We start from the raw sequence: 25,415 nt of genomic DNA on the forward strand, positions 1-25,415 counted from the left end.
CGTGGCCTTTTGTGTCTGGTTCCTTTCATTTAGCATGCTTTCAAGGTTCACCCATGTAGGATGTTATCACTACTTCATTACTTTTTATAGCTGAATAATATTTAATTGTATAGATATAATACACATTTTGTTTATCCATTCATCAGTTGATGCATAACTGTTGTTTCAACTTTTTGGCTACTATGAAAAAGGCTGCCATGAATACTCATGTACCCATTTCGGCACCAACATGTGCTTTCAACCCTCCTGGTTACATACCTAGAGGTATCACAAGGCAACATTATGTGCAACTTTTTAAAAAATATTAAGTAATCTCTACACCTAATATGGGGCTCAAACACAGCCCCGAGATTAAGAGTCGCATGCTCCTCCAACTGAGCCAGCGAGGCGCCCCGTTCTGTGTTACTTAAGACTCCATATCTGCTTTTACACATATAATTGGGGCTGCTGATTTTGAAGAAATAAGTTTGTAAGGAATTAAAATTATTTCTTGTATTTCTATAAGAATTTTTAGGTTTTCCAAGTTAGTGAAAAATAGATTTAATAAGGATAATTCTGTAGAGAAAACCATACAAATCAAACACTGTTATTCTTAGTATACTAAGTATAAAAAATTTAGGGGCAGGGCACCTGGGTGGCTCAGTCAGTTAAGAGTGTGCTTTCGCTTGGGTCATTATCCCAGGGTCCTGGGATTGAGCCCCACATCAAGCTCATTGCTCAGCAGGGGGCCTGCTTCTCCCTCTCCATCTCCCCCTGCTTGTGCTCACTCTCTCTGTCAAATAATTAAATAAAATTAAGAAAAAATTTAGAGGCAACGAGTAAGGCTAAAATAAAAGAGGATTTCAGATTTCATAACAAGATTTAACATACTACTTTCTTAGTCCTAAATCTCAAACACAGCAGGAGAAAAAAAAACATACCCTTGAAAGCCAGTCTTTTTTTTTTTTTTTTTTTAAAGATTTTATTTATTTATTTGACAGAGAGACACAGCAAGAGAGGGAACACAAGCAGGAGGAGTGGGAGAAGGAGAAGCAGGCTTCCCACCAAGCAGGGAGCCCCAATGCGGGACTCGATCCCAGGACCCTGAGATCATGACCTGAGCCGAAGGCAGACGCTTAACGACTGAGCCACCCAGGCGCCCCTTGAAAGCCAGTCTTAACCCACTTTCTGAACTACAGGTAACATCATGTTGTCTCTAAAGTGCTGTGACTAGATTTTAAATAAAACAAGCAAATAAATATAGTTTTCACAGTAAATTTCAAACTACATTAAAGATGCAAACAAGGTAAGTCAAATACTACTTTGCCAAGTTGGCCCCAAATTTTGTCAAGAAAGCCTATTCCTAATTACTCAGAGAAAATGACTTCCTACTCTGCTATCTCTGTCTCCTGCACAAAATGCAGTAAATACACACATTGACCCCACTGAAGACAAGAGATGTATTAGCTAAACATCTACCTCAACACTGGCGACATTCATAACCACCTGTGCTGCGGAAAACAGAAGTAAAAAGAGCAGCATGTGAAAATGTCCAACCACTGAGCACAGATTATTACCTAAAGTTTTCTCTTTGTTCCTGTTGCATTCTGAATCCTGCTGACCGTCAGGCGGATCTATTCGAGCTTCTCGCCCAGGAATTTCCTCTCTTGACTCTTGTGTGCAGTATGCTGGGCTCATCAAACTCCTGTTCTTTCTAATAAAATCACTGCCTTCATCTTCTTCCAATGAATGCTTGTTACTTGTACCACCACAATTTGAGTCTTGATGTTGAAGAATATCATTTGATTGAGAGTTGTGTAACATATCTGTCTTCACCCCTAACCCACACATTCCAGCTTCTTCCATTGTGCCAATCACAAACTAGAGGGAAAGAGGAAAAGAAAAAATATGGAAAGAGGGGTTAAGTCAAATGTAATCAATGTTTACATTCAATGATACACCATAGGTTGATAACTTTTTTCTTTCTTAGTGATGTGTAAAACTGATTTAAATATGGTAATTTCTAAGTTTCACAGAGGGGGACATAACTGTAAAGTATAAGAAAATTAAAGTTAAAAAAAATCACATAACTAAGTGGTACCAAAGGAAGTGAGAAACGCCATTTAGGTGTAAATCTAAACTTATTTCCCTAGGGGCGCCTGGGTAGCTCAGTCCGTTAAGTGTCTGCCTTTAGCTAGGGTCGTGATCCCGGGGTCCTGGGATCAAGCCCCATGTCTGGCTCCTTGCTCAGCAGAGAGTCTGCTTCTCCCTTTCCCTCTGCCCCTCCCCACCACTCGTGTTCTCTCTCTCCCTGTGTTTCAAATAAATAAAATCTTTTTAAAAAATTTTTAAAAAGGGGCACCTGGGTGGCTCAGGTCATGATCCCAGAGTCCTGGGATTGAGCCCAAGTAGGGATCCCTGCTCAGGGTGGAGCCTGCTTCTCCCTCTCCCTCTGCCTCTCCCCCAGCTTGTGCTCTCTCTTGCACTCAACTCATTCTCTCAAATAAATAAAATAAAATCTTTAAAAAAAAGAGAAAGTACTCAAACTTCCTTTAAAAAAAAAATAAACTTTTTTCCGTATAAAAATTCACCATTAAAATAATCAGCATCGTGCTCGCTCTGGCAGCACGTATACTAAAATTGAAAATAATCTGCATCTTAGAAATGAAATTATCCCATTAGTGAACATTATTCTGTTCCTGTCCTTGAAGAGATGGTACAGCAGAGATGGCTCACTAGCTATCCAGCAAAAACCCTTGCTCCTCCAATATCCTCTGGAGCTGGCACTGCTGGACAAATGCTCAGCCTGGGACTCCATTTCCCAGCCCCCTGTATCTAAGTGGAACTCCCATGTAAAGTTCCCACCAATGAAATATAAGAAAAAATAATGACTGTCCCTTTTTCAACAGGACTTTCATTGTTAGAAGCATACATTCTTTCCCCACCATTTCTTCCCCATTCTGGCTGAATGCAGACATCTCCTAGACCCTGAGAGACGGCACAGCCACAGGATGAAATAAGTAACAGTCTAGGCCCCTAAATCCCGTGTACATACAAAAGAAGGCTGCCCTTCTTACAAAGAACACCCACACTGGACTATTAGATGAGCACAAAAATAAATTTCTCTCACGTTAAGCCACGGAAACTGAGAATAACATTTTAAGCAACTATCCCTGCCCTAACAAATGTAGATAGTAGCCGTGGGAGTGAAGGCATTATTCTAGTATTTTATTCTCAAATCAGTAAAATTTACCTTGCTCTCTCTTCTATTATATTGTTAACCCCATTTATTTATGGGTTCCCCCCCTTAACATTATGATGTGGCACAAATTTGAATTCTATACATTCTATACATTCCCTCTCTGTATGAAAGAAGGCCTCTTCCCTTTCTGAATAATACAATTGGGGGGGGGAGGTGTCTAGTATCTTTCTCTTACCACAAGTGGACAAAAACTACTTTCCAAAGTTAATAGGAGAGCAGAGATTCATTATTCCAAGTTGTGAGAGTACGTCCAACTGAAGAACTAAAAATGATTTAAAGTATCGATGTAGCAGGGGAGGCGGAGATTATGACAAGTCCTTATCTTTTACAGCCTAGTGTTGATAATCAGGTACTATGCTTATGGAAGGACAAACTGGTATAACCACTTTGAAAAACGCTTTGACCAATACGGATACCTTCCAACCCAGTTAATTCTACTCCTAGGATTTTCCCCAAGTGTGTACATATGTGCAGCCAAAGGCCAAGAATGTTTAAAGCAGGGCTATTTGTAATTGCCCCAAAATGGAATCAACCCAAATTTGTATCAACAGAAGAAGGGATACATTGTACTATGCTCATACCATCCAGCAACAAGAACTAACTACTGCTAGATGCAGCGACACAGATGAGTCTCATAGACCAAACACTGTGAGGAAGGTGCCAAGGAATCCATACTGTAGGAAACCACATATATATAAAGTTCAAAAACAGGCAAGGCTAATCAATTGTGCTGGAAATCAACAGAGTGGTTACTTTTGGGGGTAGGGTCTTCTGGGGTGCTTGGTAATATTCTACTTCTTGATCCAGATCGGGTAACATAGATGTTCACTTTATGAAAATTCATTAAGCCTAAACATTTGCAATTCGTGTACTTTATTGAAGTAAAACATATTTCAGAAAAGTTTATTTTAAAAGTTGCAATTTAGGGCGCCTGGGTGGCTCAGTTGGTTAAGCGACTGCTTTCGGCTCAGGTCATGATCCTGGAGTCCTGGGATCGAGTCCCGTATCGGGCTCCCTGCTCAGCAGGGGGTCTGCTTCTCCCTCTGCCTTCTTCCCTCTCGTGCTCTCTGTCTCTCATTCTCTCTCTCTCAAATAAATAAATAAAATCTTTAGAAAAAATAAAAAATAAAAGTTGCAATTTATACATTATTCAAGAGTTAGGAAGAAACAAAACAGAGTATTTTCCTCTGGATAGAAGGTTAGCAATGTGTTGCTTTTTGTAATACTTTTAAAATAATGTGCATGCGGGGTGCCTGGGTGGCTCAGTTGGTTAAGCGACTGCCTTCGGCTCAGGTCATGATCCTGGAGTCCCAGGATCGAGTCCCACATCGGGATCCCTGCTCAGCAGGGAGTCTGCTTCTCCCTCTGACCCTCCTCCCTCTCATGCTATCATTCTCTCTCTCTCAATAAATAAATAAAAATCTTTAAAAATAAAATAATGTGCATGCAATACTTTCATTTCTTAAAAAAATTAATGCATTAAGGGGAAATGGGTTGTCTATTTTCAGAGTTACTGTTTGATGCCACACTCTAAGCCTAAAAACTTAGAAATATTGAAAAGACTCTTAAATTCTTTCAAAAACTTTTATTTTTTTAAGATTTTAAAAATTTATTTGAGAGAGAAAGCATGAGAGGGGAGGGTCAGAGGGAGAAGCAGAACCCCTGCTGAGCAGGAAGCCCGATACGGACTCGATCCTGGGACTCCAGGATCATGACCTGAGCTGAAGGCAGTTGCTTAACCAACTGAGCCACCGAGGCGCCCTTCCAAAAACTTTTTTTTTGTTGTTAAAGATTTTATTTTTATTTTTTAGAGAGCGAGCGAGAGAGAAACAGCATGAGAGGGGAGAGGGTCAGAGGGAGAAGCAGGCTCCCCGCTGAGCCAGAAGCCCGATGTGGGACTCGAACCCAGGACCCTGGGATCATGACCTGAGCCGAAGGCAGACGCTCAACCATCTGAGCCACCCAGGTGCCCAGCCCTTCCAAAAACTTTTAAAACTCACTCCCATATGTAATGCATTCTGTGGAATGAGATTACTCAAGTGTAATCCATAGGTATTAAATTTATAAAATATTCATGATGAAGTTTCAAGAACTTCAAAACAAACATCTTTCATTAAATTTCATTCCTGCAGAAACTTCTTAAAGCCATGAATATGCCCAAATAACATACTACCTACATATTAATCTCAAACTAAATGCAAAGTGACCATTTATTGCTACACTAGACATAGAGCTACTAGTTCCACCTCTACTTTCTCTCAAATACTGAACTGCCATTTACTGTTGGGCACATGGATAACGTTAACAGCCACCCTCTATACAAAAGCAGTACAGAGGAAAAATAATACGTGCTGTTAATATCATCTTTCCCAATTTTTTTTTTTAAAGATTTTATTTATTTATTTGAGAGAGAGAATGAGAGAGAGAGAGCACATGAGAGGGGGGAGGGTCAGAGGGAGAAGCAGACTCCCTGCCGAGCAGGGAGCCCGATGCGGGACTCGATCCTAGGACTCCCAGGATCATGACCTGAGCCGAAGGCAGTCGCTTAACCAACTGAGCCACCCAGGCGCCCCTCATCTTTCCCAATTTTTAAATTATTTTTTTAAAATTTTATTTTTATTTATTTGGGGGGGGTCAAGTTGGGGGGGGGGAGCGGCAGAGGGAGGAGGAGAATCCCCACTGAGCAGGGAGCCTGACGCACGGCTTGATTCCAGGACCCCAAGATCATGAACCGAAGGCAGACGTTTAATCGACTGAGCCACCCAGGCGCCCCTTCCCCAATTTTTAAAAAATAATTTTTAAACCTATCTCCTGAAAACCATTAATATAAGAATGGGTTCACACAACCACAACATTGGTTTTAAATACTGATGAAAGTCTGTTAAGAAATAATTAAAATGGAAGATTGCTATCTCTAATACATGACAGAATTTCTCAGAAGTGTAATGATGATAAAATCCACATTGTACCAGAAAATGCTTTGTCAAGCCATACCAAAAATATAAAGAGCAAGCAATTTGTTGGAAGAAGGGGGAGCCATCATTTAATTAATGAGTAATTTTCACCAAGGAAAACCTGAGGCCTCTCCTAGGATCAATTTTAATAAGAAAGGTATCTGAGAGATGGAATTTGTTAATTTCACATTTTTCAGTTCTATTAGTGCTTCTCATAACCTTTATTGAGATATAATTCACATGTAATTCACCAATTTAAAGTGTGCGATCCACTGGTTTTTAGTATTATTCACAGGGCTGTGCAACCATCACTACAATCAATCTTAGAATACATTTAGCACCTCAAAAAGAAACCCTCCCATTACTCCCAGCCCTGGGCAACTAATGTACTGTGTCTCTACAGATGTGGTTGTTCTGAACAGTTCACATAAACAGAATCAGATAATACCTGGCCTTTTGTGTTTGGCTTCTTTCACATAGCATGATTTCAAGGTTCATCCATGGTGTAGTATGTATCACTACTTCATTTCTTTTTATTGCCAAATAATATTCCACAATTTGGATATACCATATTTTATTTATCCATTCATCAGTTGATGAGACATTGGATTATTTCCAACTATTGGTTATTATGAATAATTCTGTTATGAACATTAATGTACAAGCCTTTATGCAGACATATGTTTACATTTCTGCAGGGTATATACCTAGAAGTGGAACTGCTGGGTCATATGGTCACTCCATTTAACCTTTTGAGGAACTGTGACACTATTTTCCTAAGTGACTGCACCATTTTATATTCCCACCAGCAGTGTGTTAGGGTTCCAGTATTTATACATTCTCACCAACACTTGTTATTGTCTGTCCTTTTGATAACAGCCACTACAGTGTGAAGGTATCTCATCTAATGAATAATGATGTTGAGAATCTTTTCATGTGCTTATTTGGCCATTTGTATACCTCCTCTAGAGAAATGTTTATTCAGATCCTTTGCCCCTTTTTTAACTGGTTATTTGTAATTTTCTTATTGAGTTGTAAGAGTTCTTTATATATGCCAGATACAAGTCCCTTATCAGATACATGATTAGCAAGTATCTTCTATCACGGTTCTCTCAATTTTGGAGAAAAGGCACAATATATTCCCCTATTTCAAAATGTCGTAAATTTAATTAAAAGTTACTCTGGCCTTTAGATTAAAGGCATATAGGTCAATTTCAACTATCAGACAGAAAAAAATTGAAGGACTAGAAAGGTCAAAATGTTTACCTAACTCAAAATAGTAGCTGGTAGCACTGAGCATAAATAAGGACACGGAATTAATGTGTAGAGTTAATAACCATCACATCTCATGCTGTCCTTCTACTTCACTGTTCTCTATTTTTAGTTAATACTACTTCTTTTTGTCTTTCCAGACACTCCCCTTTGGCCTCTCAGATCCTGTTACACACATTACATTATCACTTATTTGGTATGCATATCCAGTTAGACAGCAAAAGCTTATGCATAAAAGGTACTCAGTTGTCAACTGATGGAGAACACAAGGGGCCAAAATGGTTGCGGAAAACAAGCCATGGAAAGTACCTAAACATTACTATACAAGTTAGAGGAAAATACCACTACTGCTACTTTATCTTTAGAAGCAATACAGTATTACATTTCCCTTCTTTCCTGTGCAACTAATTTTGATGTATTTTTCACACTTGCTAATGAAAGACTAACTTTGGCACTACAAAATCTTTGTTTATGAATAAGCCCAGGTCCAGCTGGACTCTTGAAATAGCAGGCCCCAATTTTTCTACTGTAAGGACTATTTGTTCAAGAACCTACTTGAGGCTCTGCACTGGGCCATGATATGAAGCAAATTCTTAGGCCAACAACTTTTTTTTTTTTTTAAGGTTTTATTTATTTATTTTGACAGAGAGACAGGGAGAGGGAACACAAGCAGGGGAGTGGGAGAGGGAGAAGCAGGCTTCCTGCTGAGCAGGGAGCCCGACGCGGGACTCGATTCCAGGACCCTGGGATCATGACCTGAGCCGAAGGCAAAGGCTTAACGAATGAGCCACCCAGGCGCCCCAGGCCAACAACTTTAAATGGTAAATTATTTCTCAGCCCTCATCTCCTCAAGCAGAGACCTCTACATCACATGGCCAATACAACTCCCTACTCTGCTCTCTCTCAGAGCCATTGTGGATGCCTTTTCTTGGGTATAATCTCCTGTATAAACAGCAGCAGTTAGTATTTATACAGCAAATACTACATCCTGGCACAAGTGTAAGCACTCTCCTATATTAACTAACTTAATCCTCACAATAATGTCACAAGATAGGTATTATTATTATCTCCATCTTACAGATGAGCAAACTGACACGGTAAAGTCAAGTATCATGCCAAAGGTCACAATTAGTAAATAGCAGAACAAAGATTTGAACCCTGGCAGTCTGGTTTCTGAGTCCACTTTTAACCACAGTGATATACTGCTTCATGACTACCCTTTGTCTACTATACAAACACCCTTGTCCTGGCCCAGCCATCTAACAGACATCTATTTAATAATGGGTAGAGATGCTCCCCATATGCATAAAAACAAATTGCAAAACAGTACGTACCACATATTTTATACACACACATGTACATTATGCATGTATATACACACCCATTAAAATGTTGGGAGAAGGGGTACCTGGCTGGCTCAGCTGGTAGAGCATGCAACTCTTGATCTGAGGGTTGTTGGTTTGAGCCCCATGTTGGGTGTAGAGATTACTTAAAAATCTTAAAAAAAAACGTTGGGAGGAAATACATCGTTCCAATTTTAGTATATGTGCTGCCGAAGCGAGCACAAGGGAGGAAATACATCTACATTAGAGGGGGAGGGATAGAGGGAGAGGGATTTTTTTTTTTTTTTTAAGAGAGAGTGAGAGAGAGCACAAAGTGGGGAGGGGAAGAGGGAGAGAGAATCTTAAGCAGGCTTCATGCCCAGCATGGAACCTGACGCAAGGCTCAATCTCACGACCCTGAGATCATGACCTGAGCTGAAATCAAGAGTCACTTAACCAACTGAGCCAACCAGGCACCCCAATAATGTTTATTTTTAAATAGTAAAATTATGATGGTACTTCTTTTTCCTTCTCTGTATCTTCTAGTTTAACTACAGTGAATTTTTATTACTCTTGGAATTGAAAAAAAATTCAAAAACTACTCATACTAGGGGCACCTGGGTGGCTCAGTCGTTAAGCGTCTACCTTCAGCTCAGGTCATGATCCCGGGGTCCTGGGATCAAGCCCCACATCGGGCTCTCTGCTCAGCGGGAAGCCTGCTTCTCCCTCTCCCACTCCCGCTGCTTGTGTTCCCTCTCCCTCTCTCTGTCAAAATAAATAAATAAAATCTTAAAAAAAAAACTACTCATACTAATAACAACACTGGAAGCATCATAGAACATATGTCAATTTTATTAAAATTTCTACACACAGTCATTTAAGATAAAAAAATTTATTTTTATTTTTAATTTTTTTTTTTTTTTGAGAGAGAGAGAGTGTGCACCCCGGGGGGGGGGGGTGGGCAGAGGGAGAGGAAGAGAGAGAATCCCAAGCAAGCTCCATGCCCAGCACAGAGCCAGACACAGTGCTCCAACCCACGACCCCAAGATCATGACCCGAGCTGAAATCAAGAGTAGGATGCTCAATCGACTGAGCCACCCAGGCAGCCCCAAAATTAATTTATTGTTTTAAAACAAATGGATACTCAAATGAAATAAAAAATGTTAAGACCTATAACCCAACAAAAATGGGCAAACAATATGAAGCAAGAAATCACAGAAAAGAAAATACAAGTGGCTAGTAAACATATGTAACTTTACTCACAGCAAGAGCAGTGCAACTTAAAACTATCAGATACCATTTTCACATCAAAAACTTTGACCAGTGTGGGAAAGGGTGTGGGGTACTCTCAAGCATTCCTGGTTGGGGAACAAATTGGTTTAACCACCAAGCAGTCTAATTCAGGGGCGCCTAGGTGGCTCACTCAGTTAAGCGTCTGCCTTCTGCTCAGGTCATGATCCCAGCGTTGTGGGATCGAGCCCCGCATTGGGCTCCTTGCTCGGCGGGGAGCCTGCTTCTCCCTCTCCCTGCCCCATCTGCCTACTTGTGATCTCAGTCAAATAAATAAGTAAAATCTTTAAAAAAAAAAAAAAAAAAAAAAAAGGAGTCTAATTCAGGGCAGGGAGTGTGTGGAAAGGGGCACAAAGGACTTTCTGGGGTGATGGGAATGCTCTATGACTTGATTAGGGTTTGGGTTACAGAGCTGCATGCATTTGTTAAAACTCAGCATGTACATATAACATGGCTTCACCGGTGAAAGGACCAACAGATGGGTAGATAAATGAAAAGGTATAGTAAACTACCAATGGTAGAATCTAGGTGGTGGCAATATGGATGTTAGTATCAAATTCTTTCAACTTTACTTTATGTTTAAAAATTTCCATAATAGGGGTGCCTGGGTGTCTCAGTCATTAAGTGTCTGCCTTCGACTAGGGACATGATCCCAGGGTCCTGGGACTGAGCCCCACGTAGGGCTCCCTGTTCTGGGGGAAGTCTGCTTCTCCGTCTCCCACTCCCCCTGCTTGTGTTCCCTCTCTTGCTGCCCCTCTCTAATAAATAAATAAATCTTTTTTAAAAAAATAACTTCCATAATAAAATGTTGGAAAAAAATCATGCCACAATGATTCAACCCACCAAATTCCTTTCTTATCAATTTCTTTTATGGACAAACCAGTACATCTGTGAAATTATACACATAATGACATTTATGTAGCAGTATTTGTAGTAAGAAAAAAAATCAGAACTACCCTAAATGTCCATTAATAATGAACTGGATGGTAATAACTTTGTATGGTGAGAGATGATGAACTGTGGTGAGCATTTTGTAATGTACATAAATGTTGAATCACTATGTAGTACAGCTGACACTAATATTGCATGTGAACTATACTTCAATTAAAGTAAATAATTAAAACTACATAGCCCCCTACCAAAATAATGGACTGGAGAGATCAACTGTGGTATATCCATACAACGGAGTACGATAGCACCTATTAAAAAATAAGGTAGTTGTAGAACTACTGATCTGTAAGGGTAAGTTGAAAGGGGAATAAAGAAAAATGCCCAACACTATGTACTGCATGCCATAATTTGGATGTGTGTGTGTGTGAGGGGGGTGGTTGCATAAGTTTATGAGTGGGAATCATATACAATCTCTGGAAAGATACAAAGAAATACACTAATGGAGAGAAACTGGAGGTGGCAGGGAAGGAAGGGGACACCAAGCTTTCACAGAATGCCTGTTTTAAGTTAGGGACCATGAGTTACCTTCATAACATTTTTTTTTTTTAATACCAAGATGAATAGAGTAATATAGTACCTATCATTAGGAAAAATGAGGAGGAAGTGTTTATTGAAATTCCAATCTCAAATGAAAATGAAACCAACAATAAGTGGTTTCAAGATAAATTTCTATTCGAACTTTTCCCTGAAAACCACAAAACGAGCTATCACATTTTCATTTTGTTTATGAGTCTATAGTCATGAGCAGCACACACAGCTCTTATAGCTTGAAAGATACTAGAGAGAGCAAGTCATTCGGCCACAGCAGTGTTTACTAGAGCCCTAAACCCCAACAATCCTCCACCCCAGCCAATCCCGTCCTGTCAAACGATACATTTCTCAACCTTCCTCCCATTGTCCAAATACTTGGAGCTAAGATGATTCCTTAAGTGAAGAAGAGATGCCTTCAAAATGGATAGCCACCAGTTCACCAACCATTAATTGTAGGAGCAAACAGCTATTATAGAAATTTTTGCAAACATGAATACACTGTATTCATCTACTACTTTTAATAGCTTTTCCATCCACACATTTGAAACAGATCGCATAGGAATTAAAAACCTGAAGAAAAAAGTATTTAAGTTTCTTTCCCTTCTACTCAACAATTTTAAAGTTTAAAACTTTCAGTTATGCTCTTTCAAATATTATTGAAGCTAAAGAACCATATTTCTTTGGCTTATTTTGTTTAAAGGGCTTAAAAGTTTCTAGTAATGACTGTTCTTTTACTAACACTCGTCTAAATAAAAAAACAAAAAAGCCAACACCCACATTCACTTCCTAATTATTTCAACTACCATCTGCTTAAATGAGATCAAATGTCTTCAACCAGTGCCAGGCATGTGTTAAAAGCAGAAATCACTCAATCCTTGCCACTGAAGACTAGGGTGGCCCTTGAGAGGAAGCAAGTGGGAAAGACTGCGCACATTTATGCATTTCCCTGAGGAGACAGCTGTAGCTTGCCTTGGGTTCCCAAAGAGTCCTGGAAAATTTTATCAAGTCGGTAAAGAGAACCTTCAGAACCTGCGGGTCCCTTTATTACCCCATTTACCCTTCCCCTCTGAGAGGTGGGTCTTATTGTTCCCAGATAAGGAAAATGAAACTTAGTGAGTTGAAGTAACTTGCCCACGATATTAAATAAAAGGAACTCACAAAATTCAAAAGCAGGTCTGTCAAACTCAAGAGCCTAGGTTTTCTTCATTATACAACTCCCCTCACATTTCACACATTAGCCTTGAAAAATGAAAGGTCAAACAGATCTCTCATGCGGTTACAAAATAAACCTAAGAAATTAAATGATGTCTAAAAATATAAAGCATGCTAGATAAACAAAGATGAAATTAGGAAAACATTGGGAAAGAGTTTTAAGTTTTTAGCAGTGATTAACTCTGGAATTTAGGGAGGTGAGATAGAACTAATTTGGGGGTAGGGATATCTTTAAATAATTTAAGTGATTTTTTAAGGTATTGAAGTTGTTGTTGTTTTAGTTTTTTGGCTCAACTTGGGGCTTGAACTCTCGACCCTGAGATCAAAACATGAGCAGAGATCAAGAGTCCGGTGCTTAACCAACTGAGCCACCCAGGCACCCCTACTTTTTTGTGTCTTAGGATAAACTGAATTATCTCTAAAAATCCCTTCAACCCTATGTTTCTAATAACTTGCCCTAAGAGTTGTCAACTACCAAACAGGAATGTGAAGACAAGAGTGTATGCTTGCCAGGCCCAGTGGGGGCCTGTGAAGAAAGAACCGCCTGAGGAAATACTGAAAGATACCAAAAATACTCTGTATCTCTCAAGACATCAGCTATCAGCCTTAGTTGATTTTTAAAATATGAACCTCCCTCCTAAATGTATCCAGTATTTTGAGAAGCTTTTATATTTCCAAATACAAATTTTACAAACTTATTATAACATTTACATTTTCATGTGCTTTTTAATTTTTTTAAATAGGTGGATGGAGTTGGTGGGGATTTCATGTACTTGGTGGGGGCTTCATGTACTTTTTAAATCAGAAAAGTGACTTTAGCTTTATATAAATCATTTAAAATAGTTTATATACTAAAGCTATTTTAGTCTTTCAAAGAATTATTCTGGATAGCAAACTTTTCCACACAGTTAACACTGCATCAATCATTCATCTCAAAATTCTGTTTTAACCATTTTGGACCAAAACCTTTAAAATATATATTACATAACTTGATGCCTCCTTAAATAGTAGTCTGTTTCACTGTGTTAGAACAAAGGAGTGAAATGAAATTAAAGGGTTTTAATTCTTAACAGATAAAATGATCTATTACTATGCACTAGAATATAATTAGATTCTGGAGTACATCTCTACAATGTCTATATTCTTTTCTGGGGGATGGGGAGGGGTAGAAGGAGAAGGAGAGAGTCTTACGCAGCCTCCGCACTGATCTCACGACTCTGAGATCATGACCCGAGCTGAAACCATGAATTGGATGCTTAAACCGAGTGTGCCGCCCAGGTGCTCCCCCCAATATTCTTTACGACAATAAACACTTAATATCTCAAAATATAAACTCCCACAGATGAAACCGTATTTTTATTTCAAGCATGAAATACTTGTCAGAGACTTCCTAATTATATAGCACTCTCTTCCAAAACAGACCATGCAGACCTATATATGGGAATTCACTATATTAAAAATGGTGTCATTTCAAATTGGTAAAGGAAATAAATGATTTCAGATATCTCTCAAACCATACGGGAGAAAAAGAGTGATACCCTGTAGCATCCCTCCAGATGAACCAGGACTGAAAAACAGAAAATGAAAACCAAAAAGAACTAGAAGTCCTAAGTAAATTTTTCTTCATAACCTTGGCATGGGAAAGAACTAACCAAGAAGTGCAGAAGATTTTTTTTTAAAGGAGAGGAAGATCCATTTGGACCAGCTTCAAAAGGCCACATTTGTCCGGACTTCAAATGAGTCAGAGACCCATTTGCAAGGGTTTGTTAACAAGCAGATCACAGTTACAGAACATGTTTAACCTCATTCATAATAAAAGAAATACAAATAAAAACGTAAGTCATCTTTAACCTACCAGATGTAAAAAGGTTGATTTAAAAAGAACAAAACAAACTTTACTGTGAGCCAACAAGTCCCTCAGTACAGTCCTGGGGAGTCTAAACTGGTAAAGTATTAAGTTTTGTAGGGGGATTTAGCAGTATCTACCAATGTCACACATTCACTTTCACCCAGCAATTTCACCGCTAGTTTATTCTGAAGATATTACCACTCAAGGGCAAAGGCTATTTACCAAACTGATTGTTACCATACAAAACCACCTAAATATCTACAAATAAGGAACTGGTTAAGTAAATAATGCACATCCATACAAGGTAAAACTGCAGCTATTCAAAAGAATAATGTAGATTCAAGTCAATATGGACAGATCTCCAAGGTATAATTAAGTAGAGAAAAATACAAACATGTAATGCAGGATGAACGTCTCAGTATAAATTAAAAAGGTATTCATAGGGGTGCCTGGGTCTGCCTTCGGCTCAGGTCATGATTCTGGGGTCCTGGGATGGAGCCCCACATCAGGCTCCCTGCTCAGCAAGGAGCCTGCTTCTCCCTCTCCCTCTGCCTGCCACTCCCCCTGCTTGCACTCTTTCTCTTTGTCAAATAAATAAATCTTTTTTAAAAATGTATTCATATTTAAGTTGGTATATTGTAAAAATTTTTCTGAGGATATCCTCAAAATTGTTTATGATGACAGATGGGCCTAGAAGCTGGAAATGAATAACTTACTTTTCATTTTATACTTTTTGGTTCTATTTATTTTATTATGTGAATTTATTACTTTCATTAAAAAAACCTTTGAAGTTGATTATTCTTTAATTTTGGGTGATATCACAGTATTATACTTGTTCATTATTCTACCACCACACCCCAAGATTAGAGTCTAAAGATTGTAGGAGTTGCTATTTCATGTCATCTTTTCCCTTCACCCTTCTCTACAGACCTCTAGATCTTTTTTTTTTTTTTTTTTAAGATTTTATTTATTCATGAGTGAGAGAGAGAGAGAGAGAGAGAGGCAGAAGCTGGTTCCCTGCTGAGCAGGGAGCCCGATGCAGGACTTGATCCCAGGACCCTGGGATCATGACCTGAGCCAAAGGCAGACGCTTAACGACTGAGCCACCCAGGCACCCCAGACCTCTAGATCTTTATACTCATATCTTCTACTGGATTATAGAAGTAGGATCTACTAAGCATGAGGTTTTGTAGCACTTCTCATTTATTTCCTTCTTAAAACAATTCTGAAAATTGAAATATCTCACTTAAATTTGGTCTCAATTTATAACTATGGCTAGGACATCTACCAAATCACTTTACTAGTTTAAAAAAAGTTCAATCATGGATAACTATTCACAAGTGGAATCAGATGATCAATATCTCCCCAAAGAAAACAGATACAAAAATCCTCAAAATATTAGCAAGGGGCACCTGGCTGACACAGTCAGAAAAGCATGCTACTCTAGATCTCAGGGTTGTGAGTTCAAGCCCCACGTTGGGTGTAGAGATTAAATAAAACTTTAAAAATAATAAATAAAAATAAAATATTAACAAGTCAAATTCAACACTACATTAAAAGGCTCATACACCATGATCAAGTGGGATTTATTCCAGTGACTCAAGGATGGTTCAATAACCACAAATCAATTCAATATGATACACCAACATAAACAAAATGAAGGATAAAAATCACATGATCATCTCAATGGATGCAGAAAAAGCATTTGACAAAATTCAACATCCATTTTATAATAAAAACTCTCGGAGCACCTGGGTGGCTCAGTTGGTTAAGCGTCTCACTCTGGATTTCAGCTCAGGTCATGATGTCCAGATCCTGAGATGGAGCACCAAGTTGGGCTCCCCACTCAGCAGGGAGTCTGCTTGAGATTCCTCCCTCTCCCTCTGCCCCACCCCATGCTCACACACACGCTCTCTCACTCTCTAAAATAAATAAATCTTTAAAAAATAAAATAAAAACTCTCAACAAAGTGGAGGCAGAAAGAACATACCTCAGCATAATAAGGGCCATACATGACAAGCCCACAGCAAACATCATACTCAACAGTGAAAAGCTGAAAGCTTCTCCTCTAACAGGAACAAGACAAGAATGCCCACCATTGCCACGTTTATTCAACATAGTATTGAAAATCCTAGCCACAGTAATAGGCAAGAAAAAGAAAAGAAAAGGCATCCAATTAAGGAATAGGCATCCAATTAAGGAATAGGCATCCAATTAAGGAATAGGCATCCACGGGGTGCCTGGGTGGCTCAGTTGGTTAAGCGACTGCCTTCGGCTCAGGTCATGATCCTGGAGTCCCGGGATCGAGTCCTACATCGGGCTCCCTACTCAGCAGGGAGTCTGCTTCTCCCTCTGACCCTCCCCCCTCTCATGCTCTATCTCATTCTCTCATATAAATAAATAAAATCTTAAAAAAAAAAAGAAATAGGCATCCAAAACTGTATTTACAGATGACATAATTCTATACATAGAAAACCCTAAAGACTCTACCAAAAAACTCTTAGAATAAATAAATTCACTGAAGTTGGAGGATACAAAACCAATATACAGAAATAATTTGCATTTCTATACACTAATAATGAACCATCAGAAAGAGAAATTAAGAAAACAATCCCACCTATGATGGCATCAAAAAGAAAAAATACCGTCCTCTTCCGGGGACGGCGTCCATAGGCATTCAGAATGGTCCAGCGTTTGACCTACCGTTGTAGGCTGTCCTATAATACAGCCTCTAACAAAACTAGGCTGTCCCGAACCCCTGGTAATAGAATTGTTTACCTTTATACCAAGAAGGTTGGGAAAGCACCAAAATCTGCATGTGGCGTGTGCCCAGGCCGACTTCGAGGAGTTCGTGCTGTGAGACCTAAAGTCCTTTTGAGGTTGTCCAAAACGAAAAAACACGTCAGTAGGGCCTATGGTGGTTCCATGTGTGCTAAGTATGTTCGTGACAGGATCAAGCGTGCTTTCCTTATCGAGGAGCAGAAAATCGTTGTGAAACTGTTGAAGGCCCAAGCACAGAGTCAGAAAGCTAAATAAAAAAATGTTTTGAGTAATAAAAAAAATCAGAAGGCTTGGGAAAAAAAAAAATACCTAGGAATAAATTTAACTGGGGTGAGAAACACGTACACTGAAAACTATAAAACACAGCTGAAAGACACTGAGGAAGACACAAATAAATGGAAAGATATTCTGTGCTCACAGATGGGGATAAACTCATGGATTAGAATAATTAACATTGCTAAAATGTCCATACTACTCAAAGCAATCTACAAATTCAATGCAATTCCTATCAAAATTCCAATGGCATTTTTCACAGAACTAGAACAAATAATCCTAAAATTTGTATGTAATTACAAAAACCCCAAAATAACCAGAGCAATCTTGAGCAAAGCTGGAGGTATCACACGCCCTGATTTCCAACTATACTCCAAAGCTCTAGTAATCAAAATGGTATGGCACTGGCATAAAACAGATAGATCAAAGGAACAGAGTTAAGAGAGCCTAGAAATAAACCCATGCATATATGGTCAATTAATCTATCACAAAGGAGGTAAAATATACAACGGGGAAAAGACAGTCTTCAACAAATGGTGCTGGGAAAACTGAACAGCCACATGCAAAAGAATGAAACTGGACCACTTTCTTACACTATACACAAAATTTAACTCAAAATGGATTAGAATTGAAAGTGAAACCATAAAACTAAAGAAAACAAAGGTGATAAGGCCCTTGACACAGCTTTTGGTGACATTGTTTTTGTTCTGACTCTAAATTTAGGCAATGGCAACAGAAGCAAAAATAAACAAATGGGGCTTTATCAAACTAAAAAGCTTCTGCACAGGGGCACCTGGGTGGCTCAGTCGGTTGAGTGTCTGCCTTCAGCTCAGGTCATGATCCCAGGGCCCTGGGATCCAGCCCTGCATCGGGCTCCCTGTCCAGTGGGGAGCCTGCTTCTCCCTCTCCCTCTGCCCCTCCCCCCTAGCTCATGCATGCATGCTCTCTCTCTCTCTCAAATAAATAAAATCTAAAAAGAAAATTCTTTCCCCCCTCCATCGGCCCCCACCCTGGCACGAGAGTGTGAGCTCTCTCTCAAATAAATAAATCTTAAAAAAAAAAACAAAAAAAAATGGGCAGGGACGCCTGGGTGGCTCAGTCAGTTAAGCGTCTGCCTTGGGCTCAGGTCATGATCCCAGGGTACTGGGATCGGGCCCCACATTGGGCTCCCTGCTCGGCGGGAAGCCTGCTTCACCCTCTTCCACTCCCCCTGCGTGTTCCCTCTCTCGCTGTATCTCTCTCTGTCAAATAAATAAAATCTTTAAAAAAAAAAAAAAAAAGACAAGAAATAAATGTTGGAGAGGTTACAGAAAAAAGGGAACCCTTGTGTACAGTGGGAATGTAAATTGGTGCAGCTACTATAATGCTACAATAAGGCAGTATGGAAGTTCCTCAAAAAAATTAAAAATAGAACTACAACATGATCCAGCTATTTCACTTCGGGGTATTTATCTGAAGAAAATGAAAATACAAATTTGAAAAGATATATGCATCCCTATGTTCACTGCAGCATTATTTACAATAGCCAAGATATGGAAACACTCTAAGTACCCATCAGTGGATGAATGGATAAGGAAGATCCTGTATATATACACAGTGGACTATTACTCAGCCATAAAAAAGAACAAAATCTTGCCATTTGCAACAACAGTGATGGACCTAGAGGGTATCATGCTAAGCAAAATAAATCACACAGAGAAAGACAAATATTGTATGATTTCAATTATATGTGGAATCTAAAAAACAAAACTCACAGATACAGGGGACAGATAGGTGGTTATTAGAGAGGAAGGGGGTTGGAGGTGGGCTAAAGGGTAAAGGAGGTCAGTCACATGGTGATGGATGGTAAACAGACTTATTGTAGCAATCACTTTGTAGTGTATACAAATACTGATTATAATACTATACATCTAAAACTAATATAATGTGATATTACCATTTTTCCCTCAATTTAAATAAACTGGGAAAAAAACCAGCGTAGTGTTTGAGATACATGGAATTTACAAAAGAGGGTTAACATAGTATACATAAGGCTAAACTCTGAGTAAAGGGAGGAAGGAAAACACCTAACATCTACTAACTGCTATGTGCTAAGCTTTTTAAATACATTATTTAGTCTAGCCTTACAATTCTAAGATAGTAAGAATGTCACTCCATTATATAGATAAACTAAGGACCAAAGTAGGAAGTAAGAGAGAAAAAGTCCATTATTTGAGACCTACATTTATCGAGCTTGGTATGGAGGTAATGCTTCTATGGGGGATGTCCTAAAGAATCATATTTGAAGTTAAGAATCATGATGTGGGGGGCGCCTGGGTGGCTCAGTCGTTAAGCCTCTGCCTTCGGCTCAGGTCATGATCCCAGGGTCCTGGGATGAAGCCCCGCATCGGGCTCCCTGCTCAGCAGGAAGCCTGCTTCTCCCTCTCCCACTCCCCCTGCTTATGTTCCCTCTCTGTCAAATAAATAAATAAATAATCTAAAAAAAAAAAAAAAGAATCATGTGGGGCGCCTGGGTGGCTCAGCCAGTTGAGCATCTGCCTTCAGCTCAAGTCATAATTCCAGGGTCCTGGGATGGAACCTGCTCAGTGGAGAGCCTGTTTCTCCCCCTCCCTATGCTGCTCCCCTTGCTTGTGCTCTCTCAAATAAAATCCTTAAAAAAAAATTCATGATTCATGAATACCCAAGTGTTCACTGACAGATAAACAAAATGTGGTATATAATACATACATTAAAATAATTATTCAGCCTTAAAAAGTAAAATTTTGACACATGCTAAAACATGGATGAACCCTGAAAATATGTTTAAGTGGGGGTTCCTGGCTAGCTCAGTCGGAAGGGCATGCTTCTCTTGGTCTCGGGACCATGAGTTTGAGCCCCATGCTGGGTGTAGAGATTACTTAAATAAACTTTAAAAAGGGGCACCTGGATGGCTCAGTTGAATGCCCAGCTCTGGATTTTGGCTTGAGCAGTGATCTCAGGGCTGGAGACCTGTGTTTTGGGGGGTTGGGGGGGTGCTCTGCTTAGCGGGGAGTCTGATTGTCCCTCTCCCTCTGCTCCTCCCCGCTTCCAACCCTGCTCATGCTCTAAAATAAATAAAATCTTTAAAAAAAAAATACATCTTCAAAAGTCTTTAAAAAAAATAAACTTAAAAAAATATATATGTTAAATGAAAAAAGCCAGACACAAAAAGACAAACACTGTATGATTCCATTTACAGAAGTACCAACAACAGTCAAATACATAGAGAAAATAGAATAATAGTTGCCAGGGGCTCAGGGCAAGGCGGAATGGAGTAGAGTTTCAGTTTGGGAAGATGAAAAAGTTCTGGAAATGGATGATTGTGTTGTTTGCACAATACTGTTAATGTAATTGATGTAATTAATGCCACTGAACGTCCGAAAAGGGTTAAAATGGTAAACTTTATGTTATGCATATTTTACCCCCCGCCCCCCCCCCACACACACACGAAAGAATCATGATGAACGTACTTTGGTTTAGAATGTTCTTCAAGCCTTTAGCAAATAAAATCTAACTTTATACTGGCCATTAGGAATTAAATGTAAAAATATTCTGGTTGCTAGGATTACTGAATTGTTCCATTAACAAGATAAAGCAGTTGAGTCAGTAATAATTGGGATTCCACGTTCCTAGAACAAGGTTTAGGAATAGGGCCAGGAAAAATAAGCCTATTCTCTTCTGACAGAATGGTCTTGGGAAAAAAAACAAAACAGGAAAACAAGGAAAAGCAGAGCCCACTTCTGAGAAGACTCAGGGGCAGTGGTTCTCAAAGTATGGTCCCTGTGGACCCTTCCAGATAGTCTGCAACCTCAAACATTATTTTCATAATAATACAGAGATATTATTGGTCTTTTGGTGTTAACACTTGCACTAATGGTACAAAAGCAGTAAAGAAATCAAGGCAGGGGCACCAAACTCTAAGTCATGGTTTTCTTCACCACCATGTACTCTAAATGGAGGGGGAGGGGGCATTTTTACTTAAAAATGCCCTTGAGGAAGCAATAAAATTACAAATTTTTATTAAATCTCAACCAATGAGTATACATCTTTTTAACTGTGTGAAGACATAGAAAGTACACATAAAGCACTTCTGCTGCACACCAAAGTGTGATGGGATCGTAAAGAAAACCACTAATGCAGCTGTTTGAACTACAAGCCCAACCAGACTTATTCAGACTTCAGACTTGGGTATTTGGCAAACGTATTCTCCAAAATATATACAGTGAAGGGGCGCCTGGGTGGCTCAGTCGTTAAGCGTCTGCCTTCGGCTCGGGTCATGATCCCAGGGTCCTGGGATCAAGCCCCGCATCGGGCTCCCTGCTCCGCGGGAAGCCTGCTTCCCCCTCTCCTACTCCCCCTGCTTGTGTTCCCTCTCTTGCTGTATCTGTCAAATTAAAAAAAAAAAATATATATATATATATATATATAGTGAAGTGAGCCTGTTACTTCAAGGCAAACAACAGATAGTATTTGTTGCCAATGATAAAATTTGAGTTTTTAAGCAAAATTTAGAATTTTTTAAAAACTATCTGCTACCATGAGTTTGAGAGCTTCCCAATACTTAGGACTTTTCTGTACAACATAGGAACTACAGTGAATAATATAATAACACTGTATGGTGATATATGGAGACTATACTTATGGTAATAAGCACTGAGTAAAGAATTGTTAAATCACTATGCTGTACACCTGAACTAATAATATTGTTAAGGAAAAAAAACTCTCCTGATGACATCAGTAGTGATACTAACATTATTTTGATATTATACAGCAAAATGTGTCAACATTTGGAAGATTGATACAATTTGGTAAACCAATACTTTCCAAATGACTAACAGATGATATTACAAAATGATGCATGGGGAAAAGAACATCCATTCAAAGTGCAAAACAGACCATTAGATTTTAATATGACAGTACTAAAAGTTCAGTAAAGTTTCAGATCCCACATTGGCAACTAACCTGCAAGAACTACTACTTGCCAAGTTTTGGTGTAATATCAAAGAATTTCCACAACTGTCTAAAAAAGCTATTAAAACACTCCTCCCTGCTCCAACTACATACATGTGTAAGGCCAGACTGTCTTTGTATACTTCAACTACAATGGCATATTGTCATCAACTGAATCCAGAAGCAGGTTTGAGAATTCAGCTGTCTATTAAGCCATTCATTAAAGAAACCTGCAAAAACATAAAATAATGCCACTCTTCTCTTTTTTTTTAAATTCCCTTTATTTATTTCACCCATTCCCCACCCATCTCCCCTGTGGCAACCACCAGTTTGTTCTCTGTATTTAGGAGTCTGTTATTTTGGAAAATCAGTATTTAATTTTCAAAAACCATTATGCCAATATGTGGCAGGCAGCTTCTGACATGGCCCCAATGACCCCAGTGATCCTCCTGGTATTCATAACCTTGTATAATCCCCTCCCCTTGAATGCAGGCTAGACCTAGTGACTGACTTCTAATGAAGACAGAATCTGGCAAAAGTGAGGGGCTGTCTCCTCTATGGTCATGTGACAAAAGAATGCAACTTCCTTCTCTCTTCTGCTGACAGTCTTGCTCATTCTGATGAAGCCAGCAGCTATGTTGTGAGATGCCTATGGAAAGGCCCATGTAGCAAGGAACCAAGGGCACCCTTGGAGCCAACAGCTCATAAGGAATTGAATCCTGCCAATAACCACATGAGTGAGCTAGGAAGTGGATCCATCCCCATCAAGCCTTCAGATGACTGCAGTCCATGAGACCCTGAAGCAGAGAACCTAACTAAGCCACACCCAGATTCCTGACCTATAGAAAGAGTGAGATCATAAACGTTGTTTCAAGCACTAAGTTTTGGGGTGATTTGTTACACAGCAATAGATAATTAGTACAATATGAGTTCATTTTAAATGAATAATTTAAAATTTGTTTTAATTTCTAATATGGGAAATATTAGATATAACCCACAAAAACATAGTTAAAAATTATGCAAAAAGATCCTGAAACCAAAATGTTTCAGAACCGCTGTCCTGGTTGTGGTGGAACAGGAACAGAGACATTAGAAGGTCAACACACTCAAACCATGGTCTGAGAGGGTTCCTTATCTCGGTACCCTTAACCAAGCAGGTCCATCTCTAGGGAATACGGCCCTGGTACCAAGTACAAAGACAGGGAGCCAGAAGTGCCATTTCCTCTGGTTCATTCAGAAGCCTCTCCAACAGTACTTGATATACTTCCTCATTTAATCCTCAGAACTACCTTATAGGCAGGAACGATGAACAAACAGTCTCACTGATATAATTTAAAGTAGTTTGTCCTCGGTCATGAACATAAGGGCTTGGAAAGCAGAGACTGAATTCTTAGCTTTCTCTGTATCATTCCAGAGAATACGTACTTCCAAGGTTATGTTAAAAATAAATGTGGTGGTGGTCACAAAACTCTGTGAGTACACTAAAAACCACTGAACTGTACACTTTAAGTGGGTGAATTGTATGGTATGTGAATTATACCTCAATAAAGCTGTTAACCAAAAACATAAATTAATACATGAGTAAAACCAGAGCAATGACAGAGTTCTGAGGAGGGATATAAACTGGAGGCAATAAGTTCTAGGAGTTGTCCCAACTCCTAACTTTCGGCAGCAAAAGGCTGCCAACGATCTGTCGCAATATGTTTTGAGCACGGGAGCACACAGAGGCATTAATAGGTAAATGAGGAAAAAAGAGGGAAACCAGCACTGAAGTTAGGATGAGGGAACCGGATTTCCCCCACTGGTGAAGAAGCCAAGAAATGAGCAAAGAGGTCCGGAAAAGGTCTAGTTGGGACTCAGTTTCTTTAGCCTTATGATCTCTCTTGTAGTAGTAAGTAGACACTACTAACATCTGTGGTAGGTGCTAACATCTGTATTAGACTATGCACATCATTTGCCTTTTAAAACAAGGATGATGGCATTAGATTTCGCATTTAATTTCTGACTATTTTATAAAAATAAAGGGTGCTGGACTCCATGACTTGCAGAATCATTTCTAGCTCTAAAACTGTAATTCAATGATAATCTGCAAACTGAAAAATACCTGCAGCATTAGCCTAAACACCTATCTAGGCAGCAAAAATATCAGGAAACCCCAAATTTCAATGCCCAAAGCTGCTGAAATATGCTTGGGCCTGACCTATTTTGCAGAGGGGCAGGGCCTGGGTCACACAGTTAGTATCTTCAAGCCACAGACTCCTGAGATGTAAAATGGTCTTCAGGGTGCCTTGGGTGGCTCAGTCGTTAAGCGACTGCCTTCGGCTCAGGTCATGATCACAGGGTCCTGGGATCAAGTCCCGCATCAGGCCCCCTGCTCGGTGGGAGGCCTGCTTCTCCCTCTCCCACTCCCCCCCTGCTTGTGTTCCCTCTCTTGCGGTCTCTCTCTCCGTCAAATAAATAAATAAAATCTTTAAAAAAAAAAAAAAAAGATGCAAAGTGGTCTTCTACTTTTATGGGTTACCTAAATGGAACAACCCGTCCCATTTTTTTTTTTTTTTTTAAAGATTTTACTTATTTATTTGAGAGAGAGAGAATGAGAGACAGAGCATGAGAAGGAGGAAGGTCAGAGGGAGAAGCAGACTCCCTGCTGAGCAGGGAGCCCAATGAGGGACTCGATCCCAGGACTCCAGGATCATGACCTGAGCCGAAGGCAGTCGCTTAACCAACTGAGCCACCCAGGCGCCTGAACCCGTCCCAATTTTATGAAGTCA

General features: G+C 39.5%; 1 protein-coding gene and 1 pseudogene across 2 annotated transcripts in view; one reads left to right on the plus strand and one right to left on the minus strand.

The window, feature by feature from the left end:
- Window positions 1-25,415, minus strand: part of TXLNG (taxilin gamma) — a 61,590-nt gene that overhangs the window by 27,953 nt on the left and 8,222 nt on the right. For both annotated transcript variants that reach the window (XM_081809116.1, XM_006736660.3), the window contains exon 2: window positions 1,557-1,860. In XM_081809116.1, the coding sequence (XP_081665242.1) occupies window positions 1,557-1,860 (304 nt within the window). The remainder of the gene's footprint in view (window positions 1-1,556; window positions 1,861-25,415) is intronic.
- On the plus strand, window positions 17,273-17,660 carry LOC102730038 (large ribosomal subunit protein eL34 pseudogene; annotated as a pseudogene).

This window comes from Leptonychotes weddellii, chromosome X, assembly GCF_054177405.1.
Source record: "Leptonychotes weddellii isolate Sample4059 chromosome X, ASM5417740v2, whole genome shotgun sequence".
Taxonomy (NCBI): Eukaryota; Metazoa; Chordata; class Mammalia; order Carnivora; family Phocidae; genus Leptonychotes; species Leptonychotes weddellii.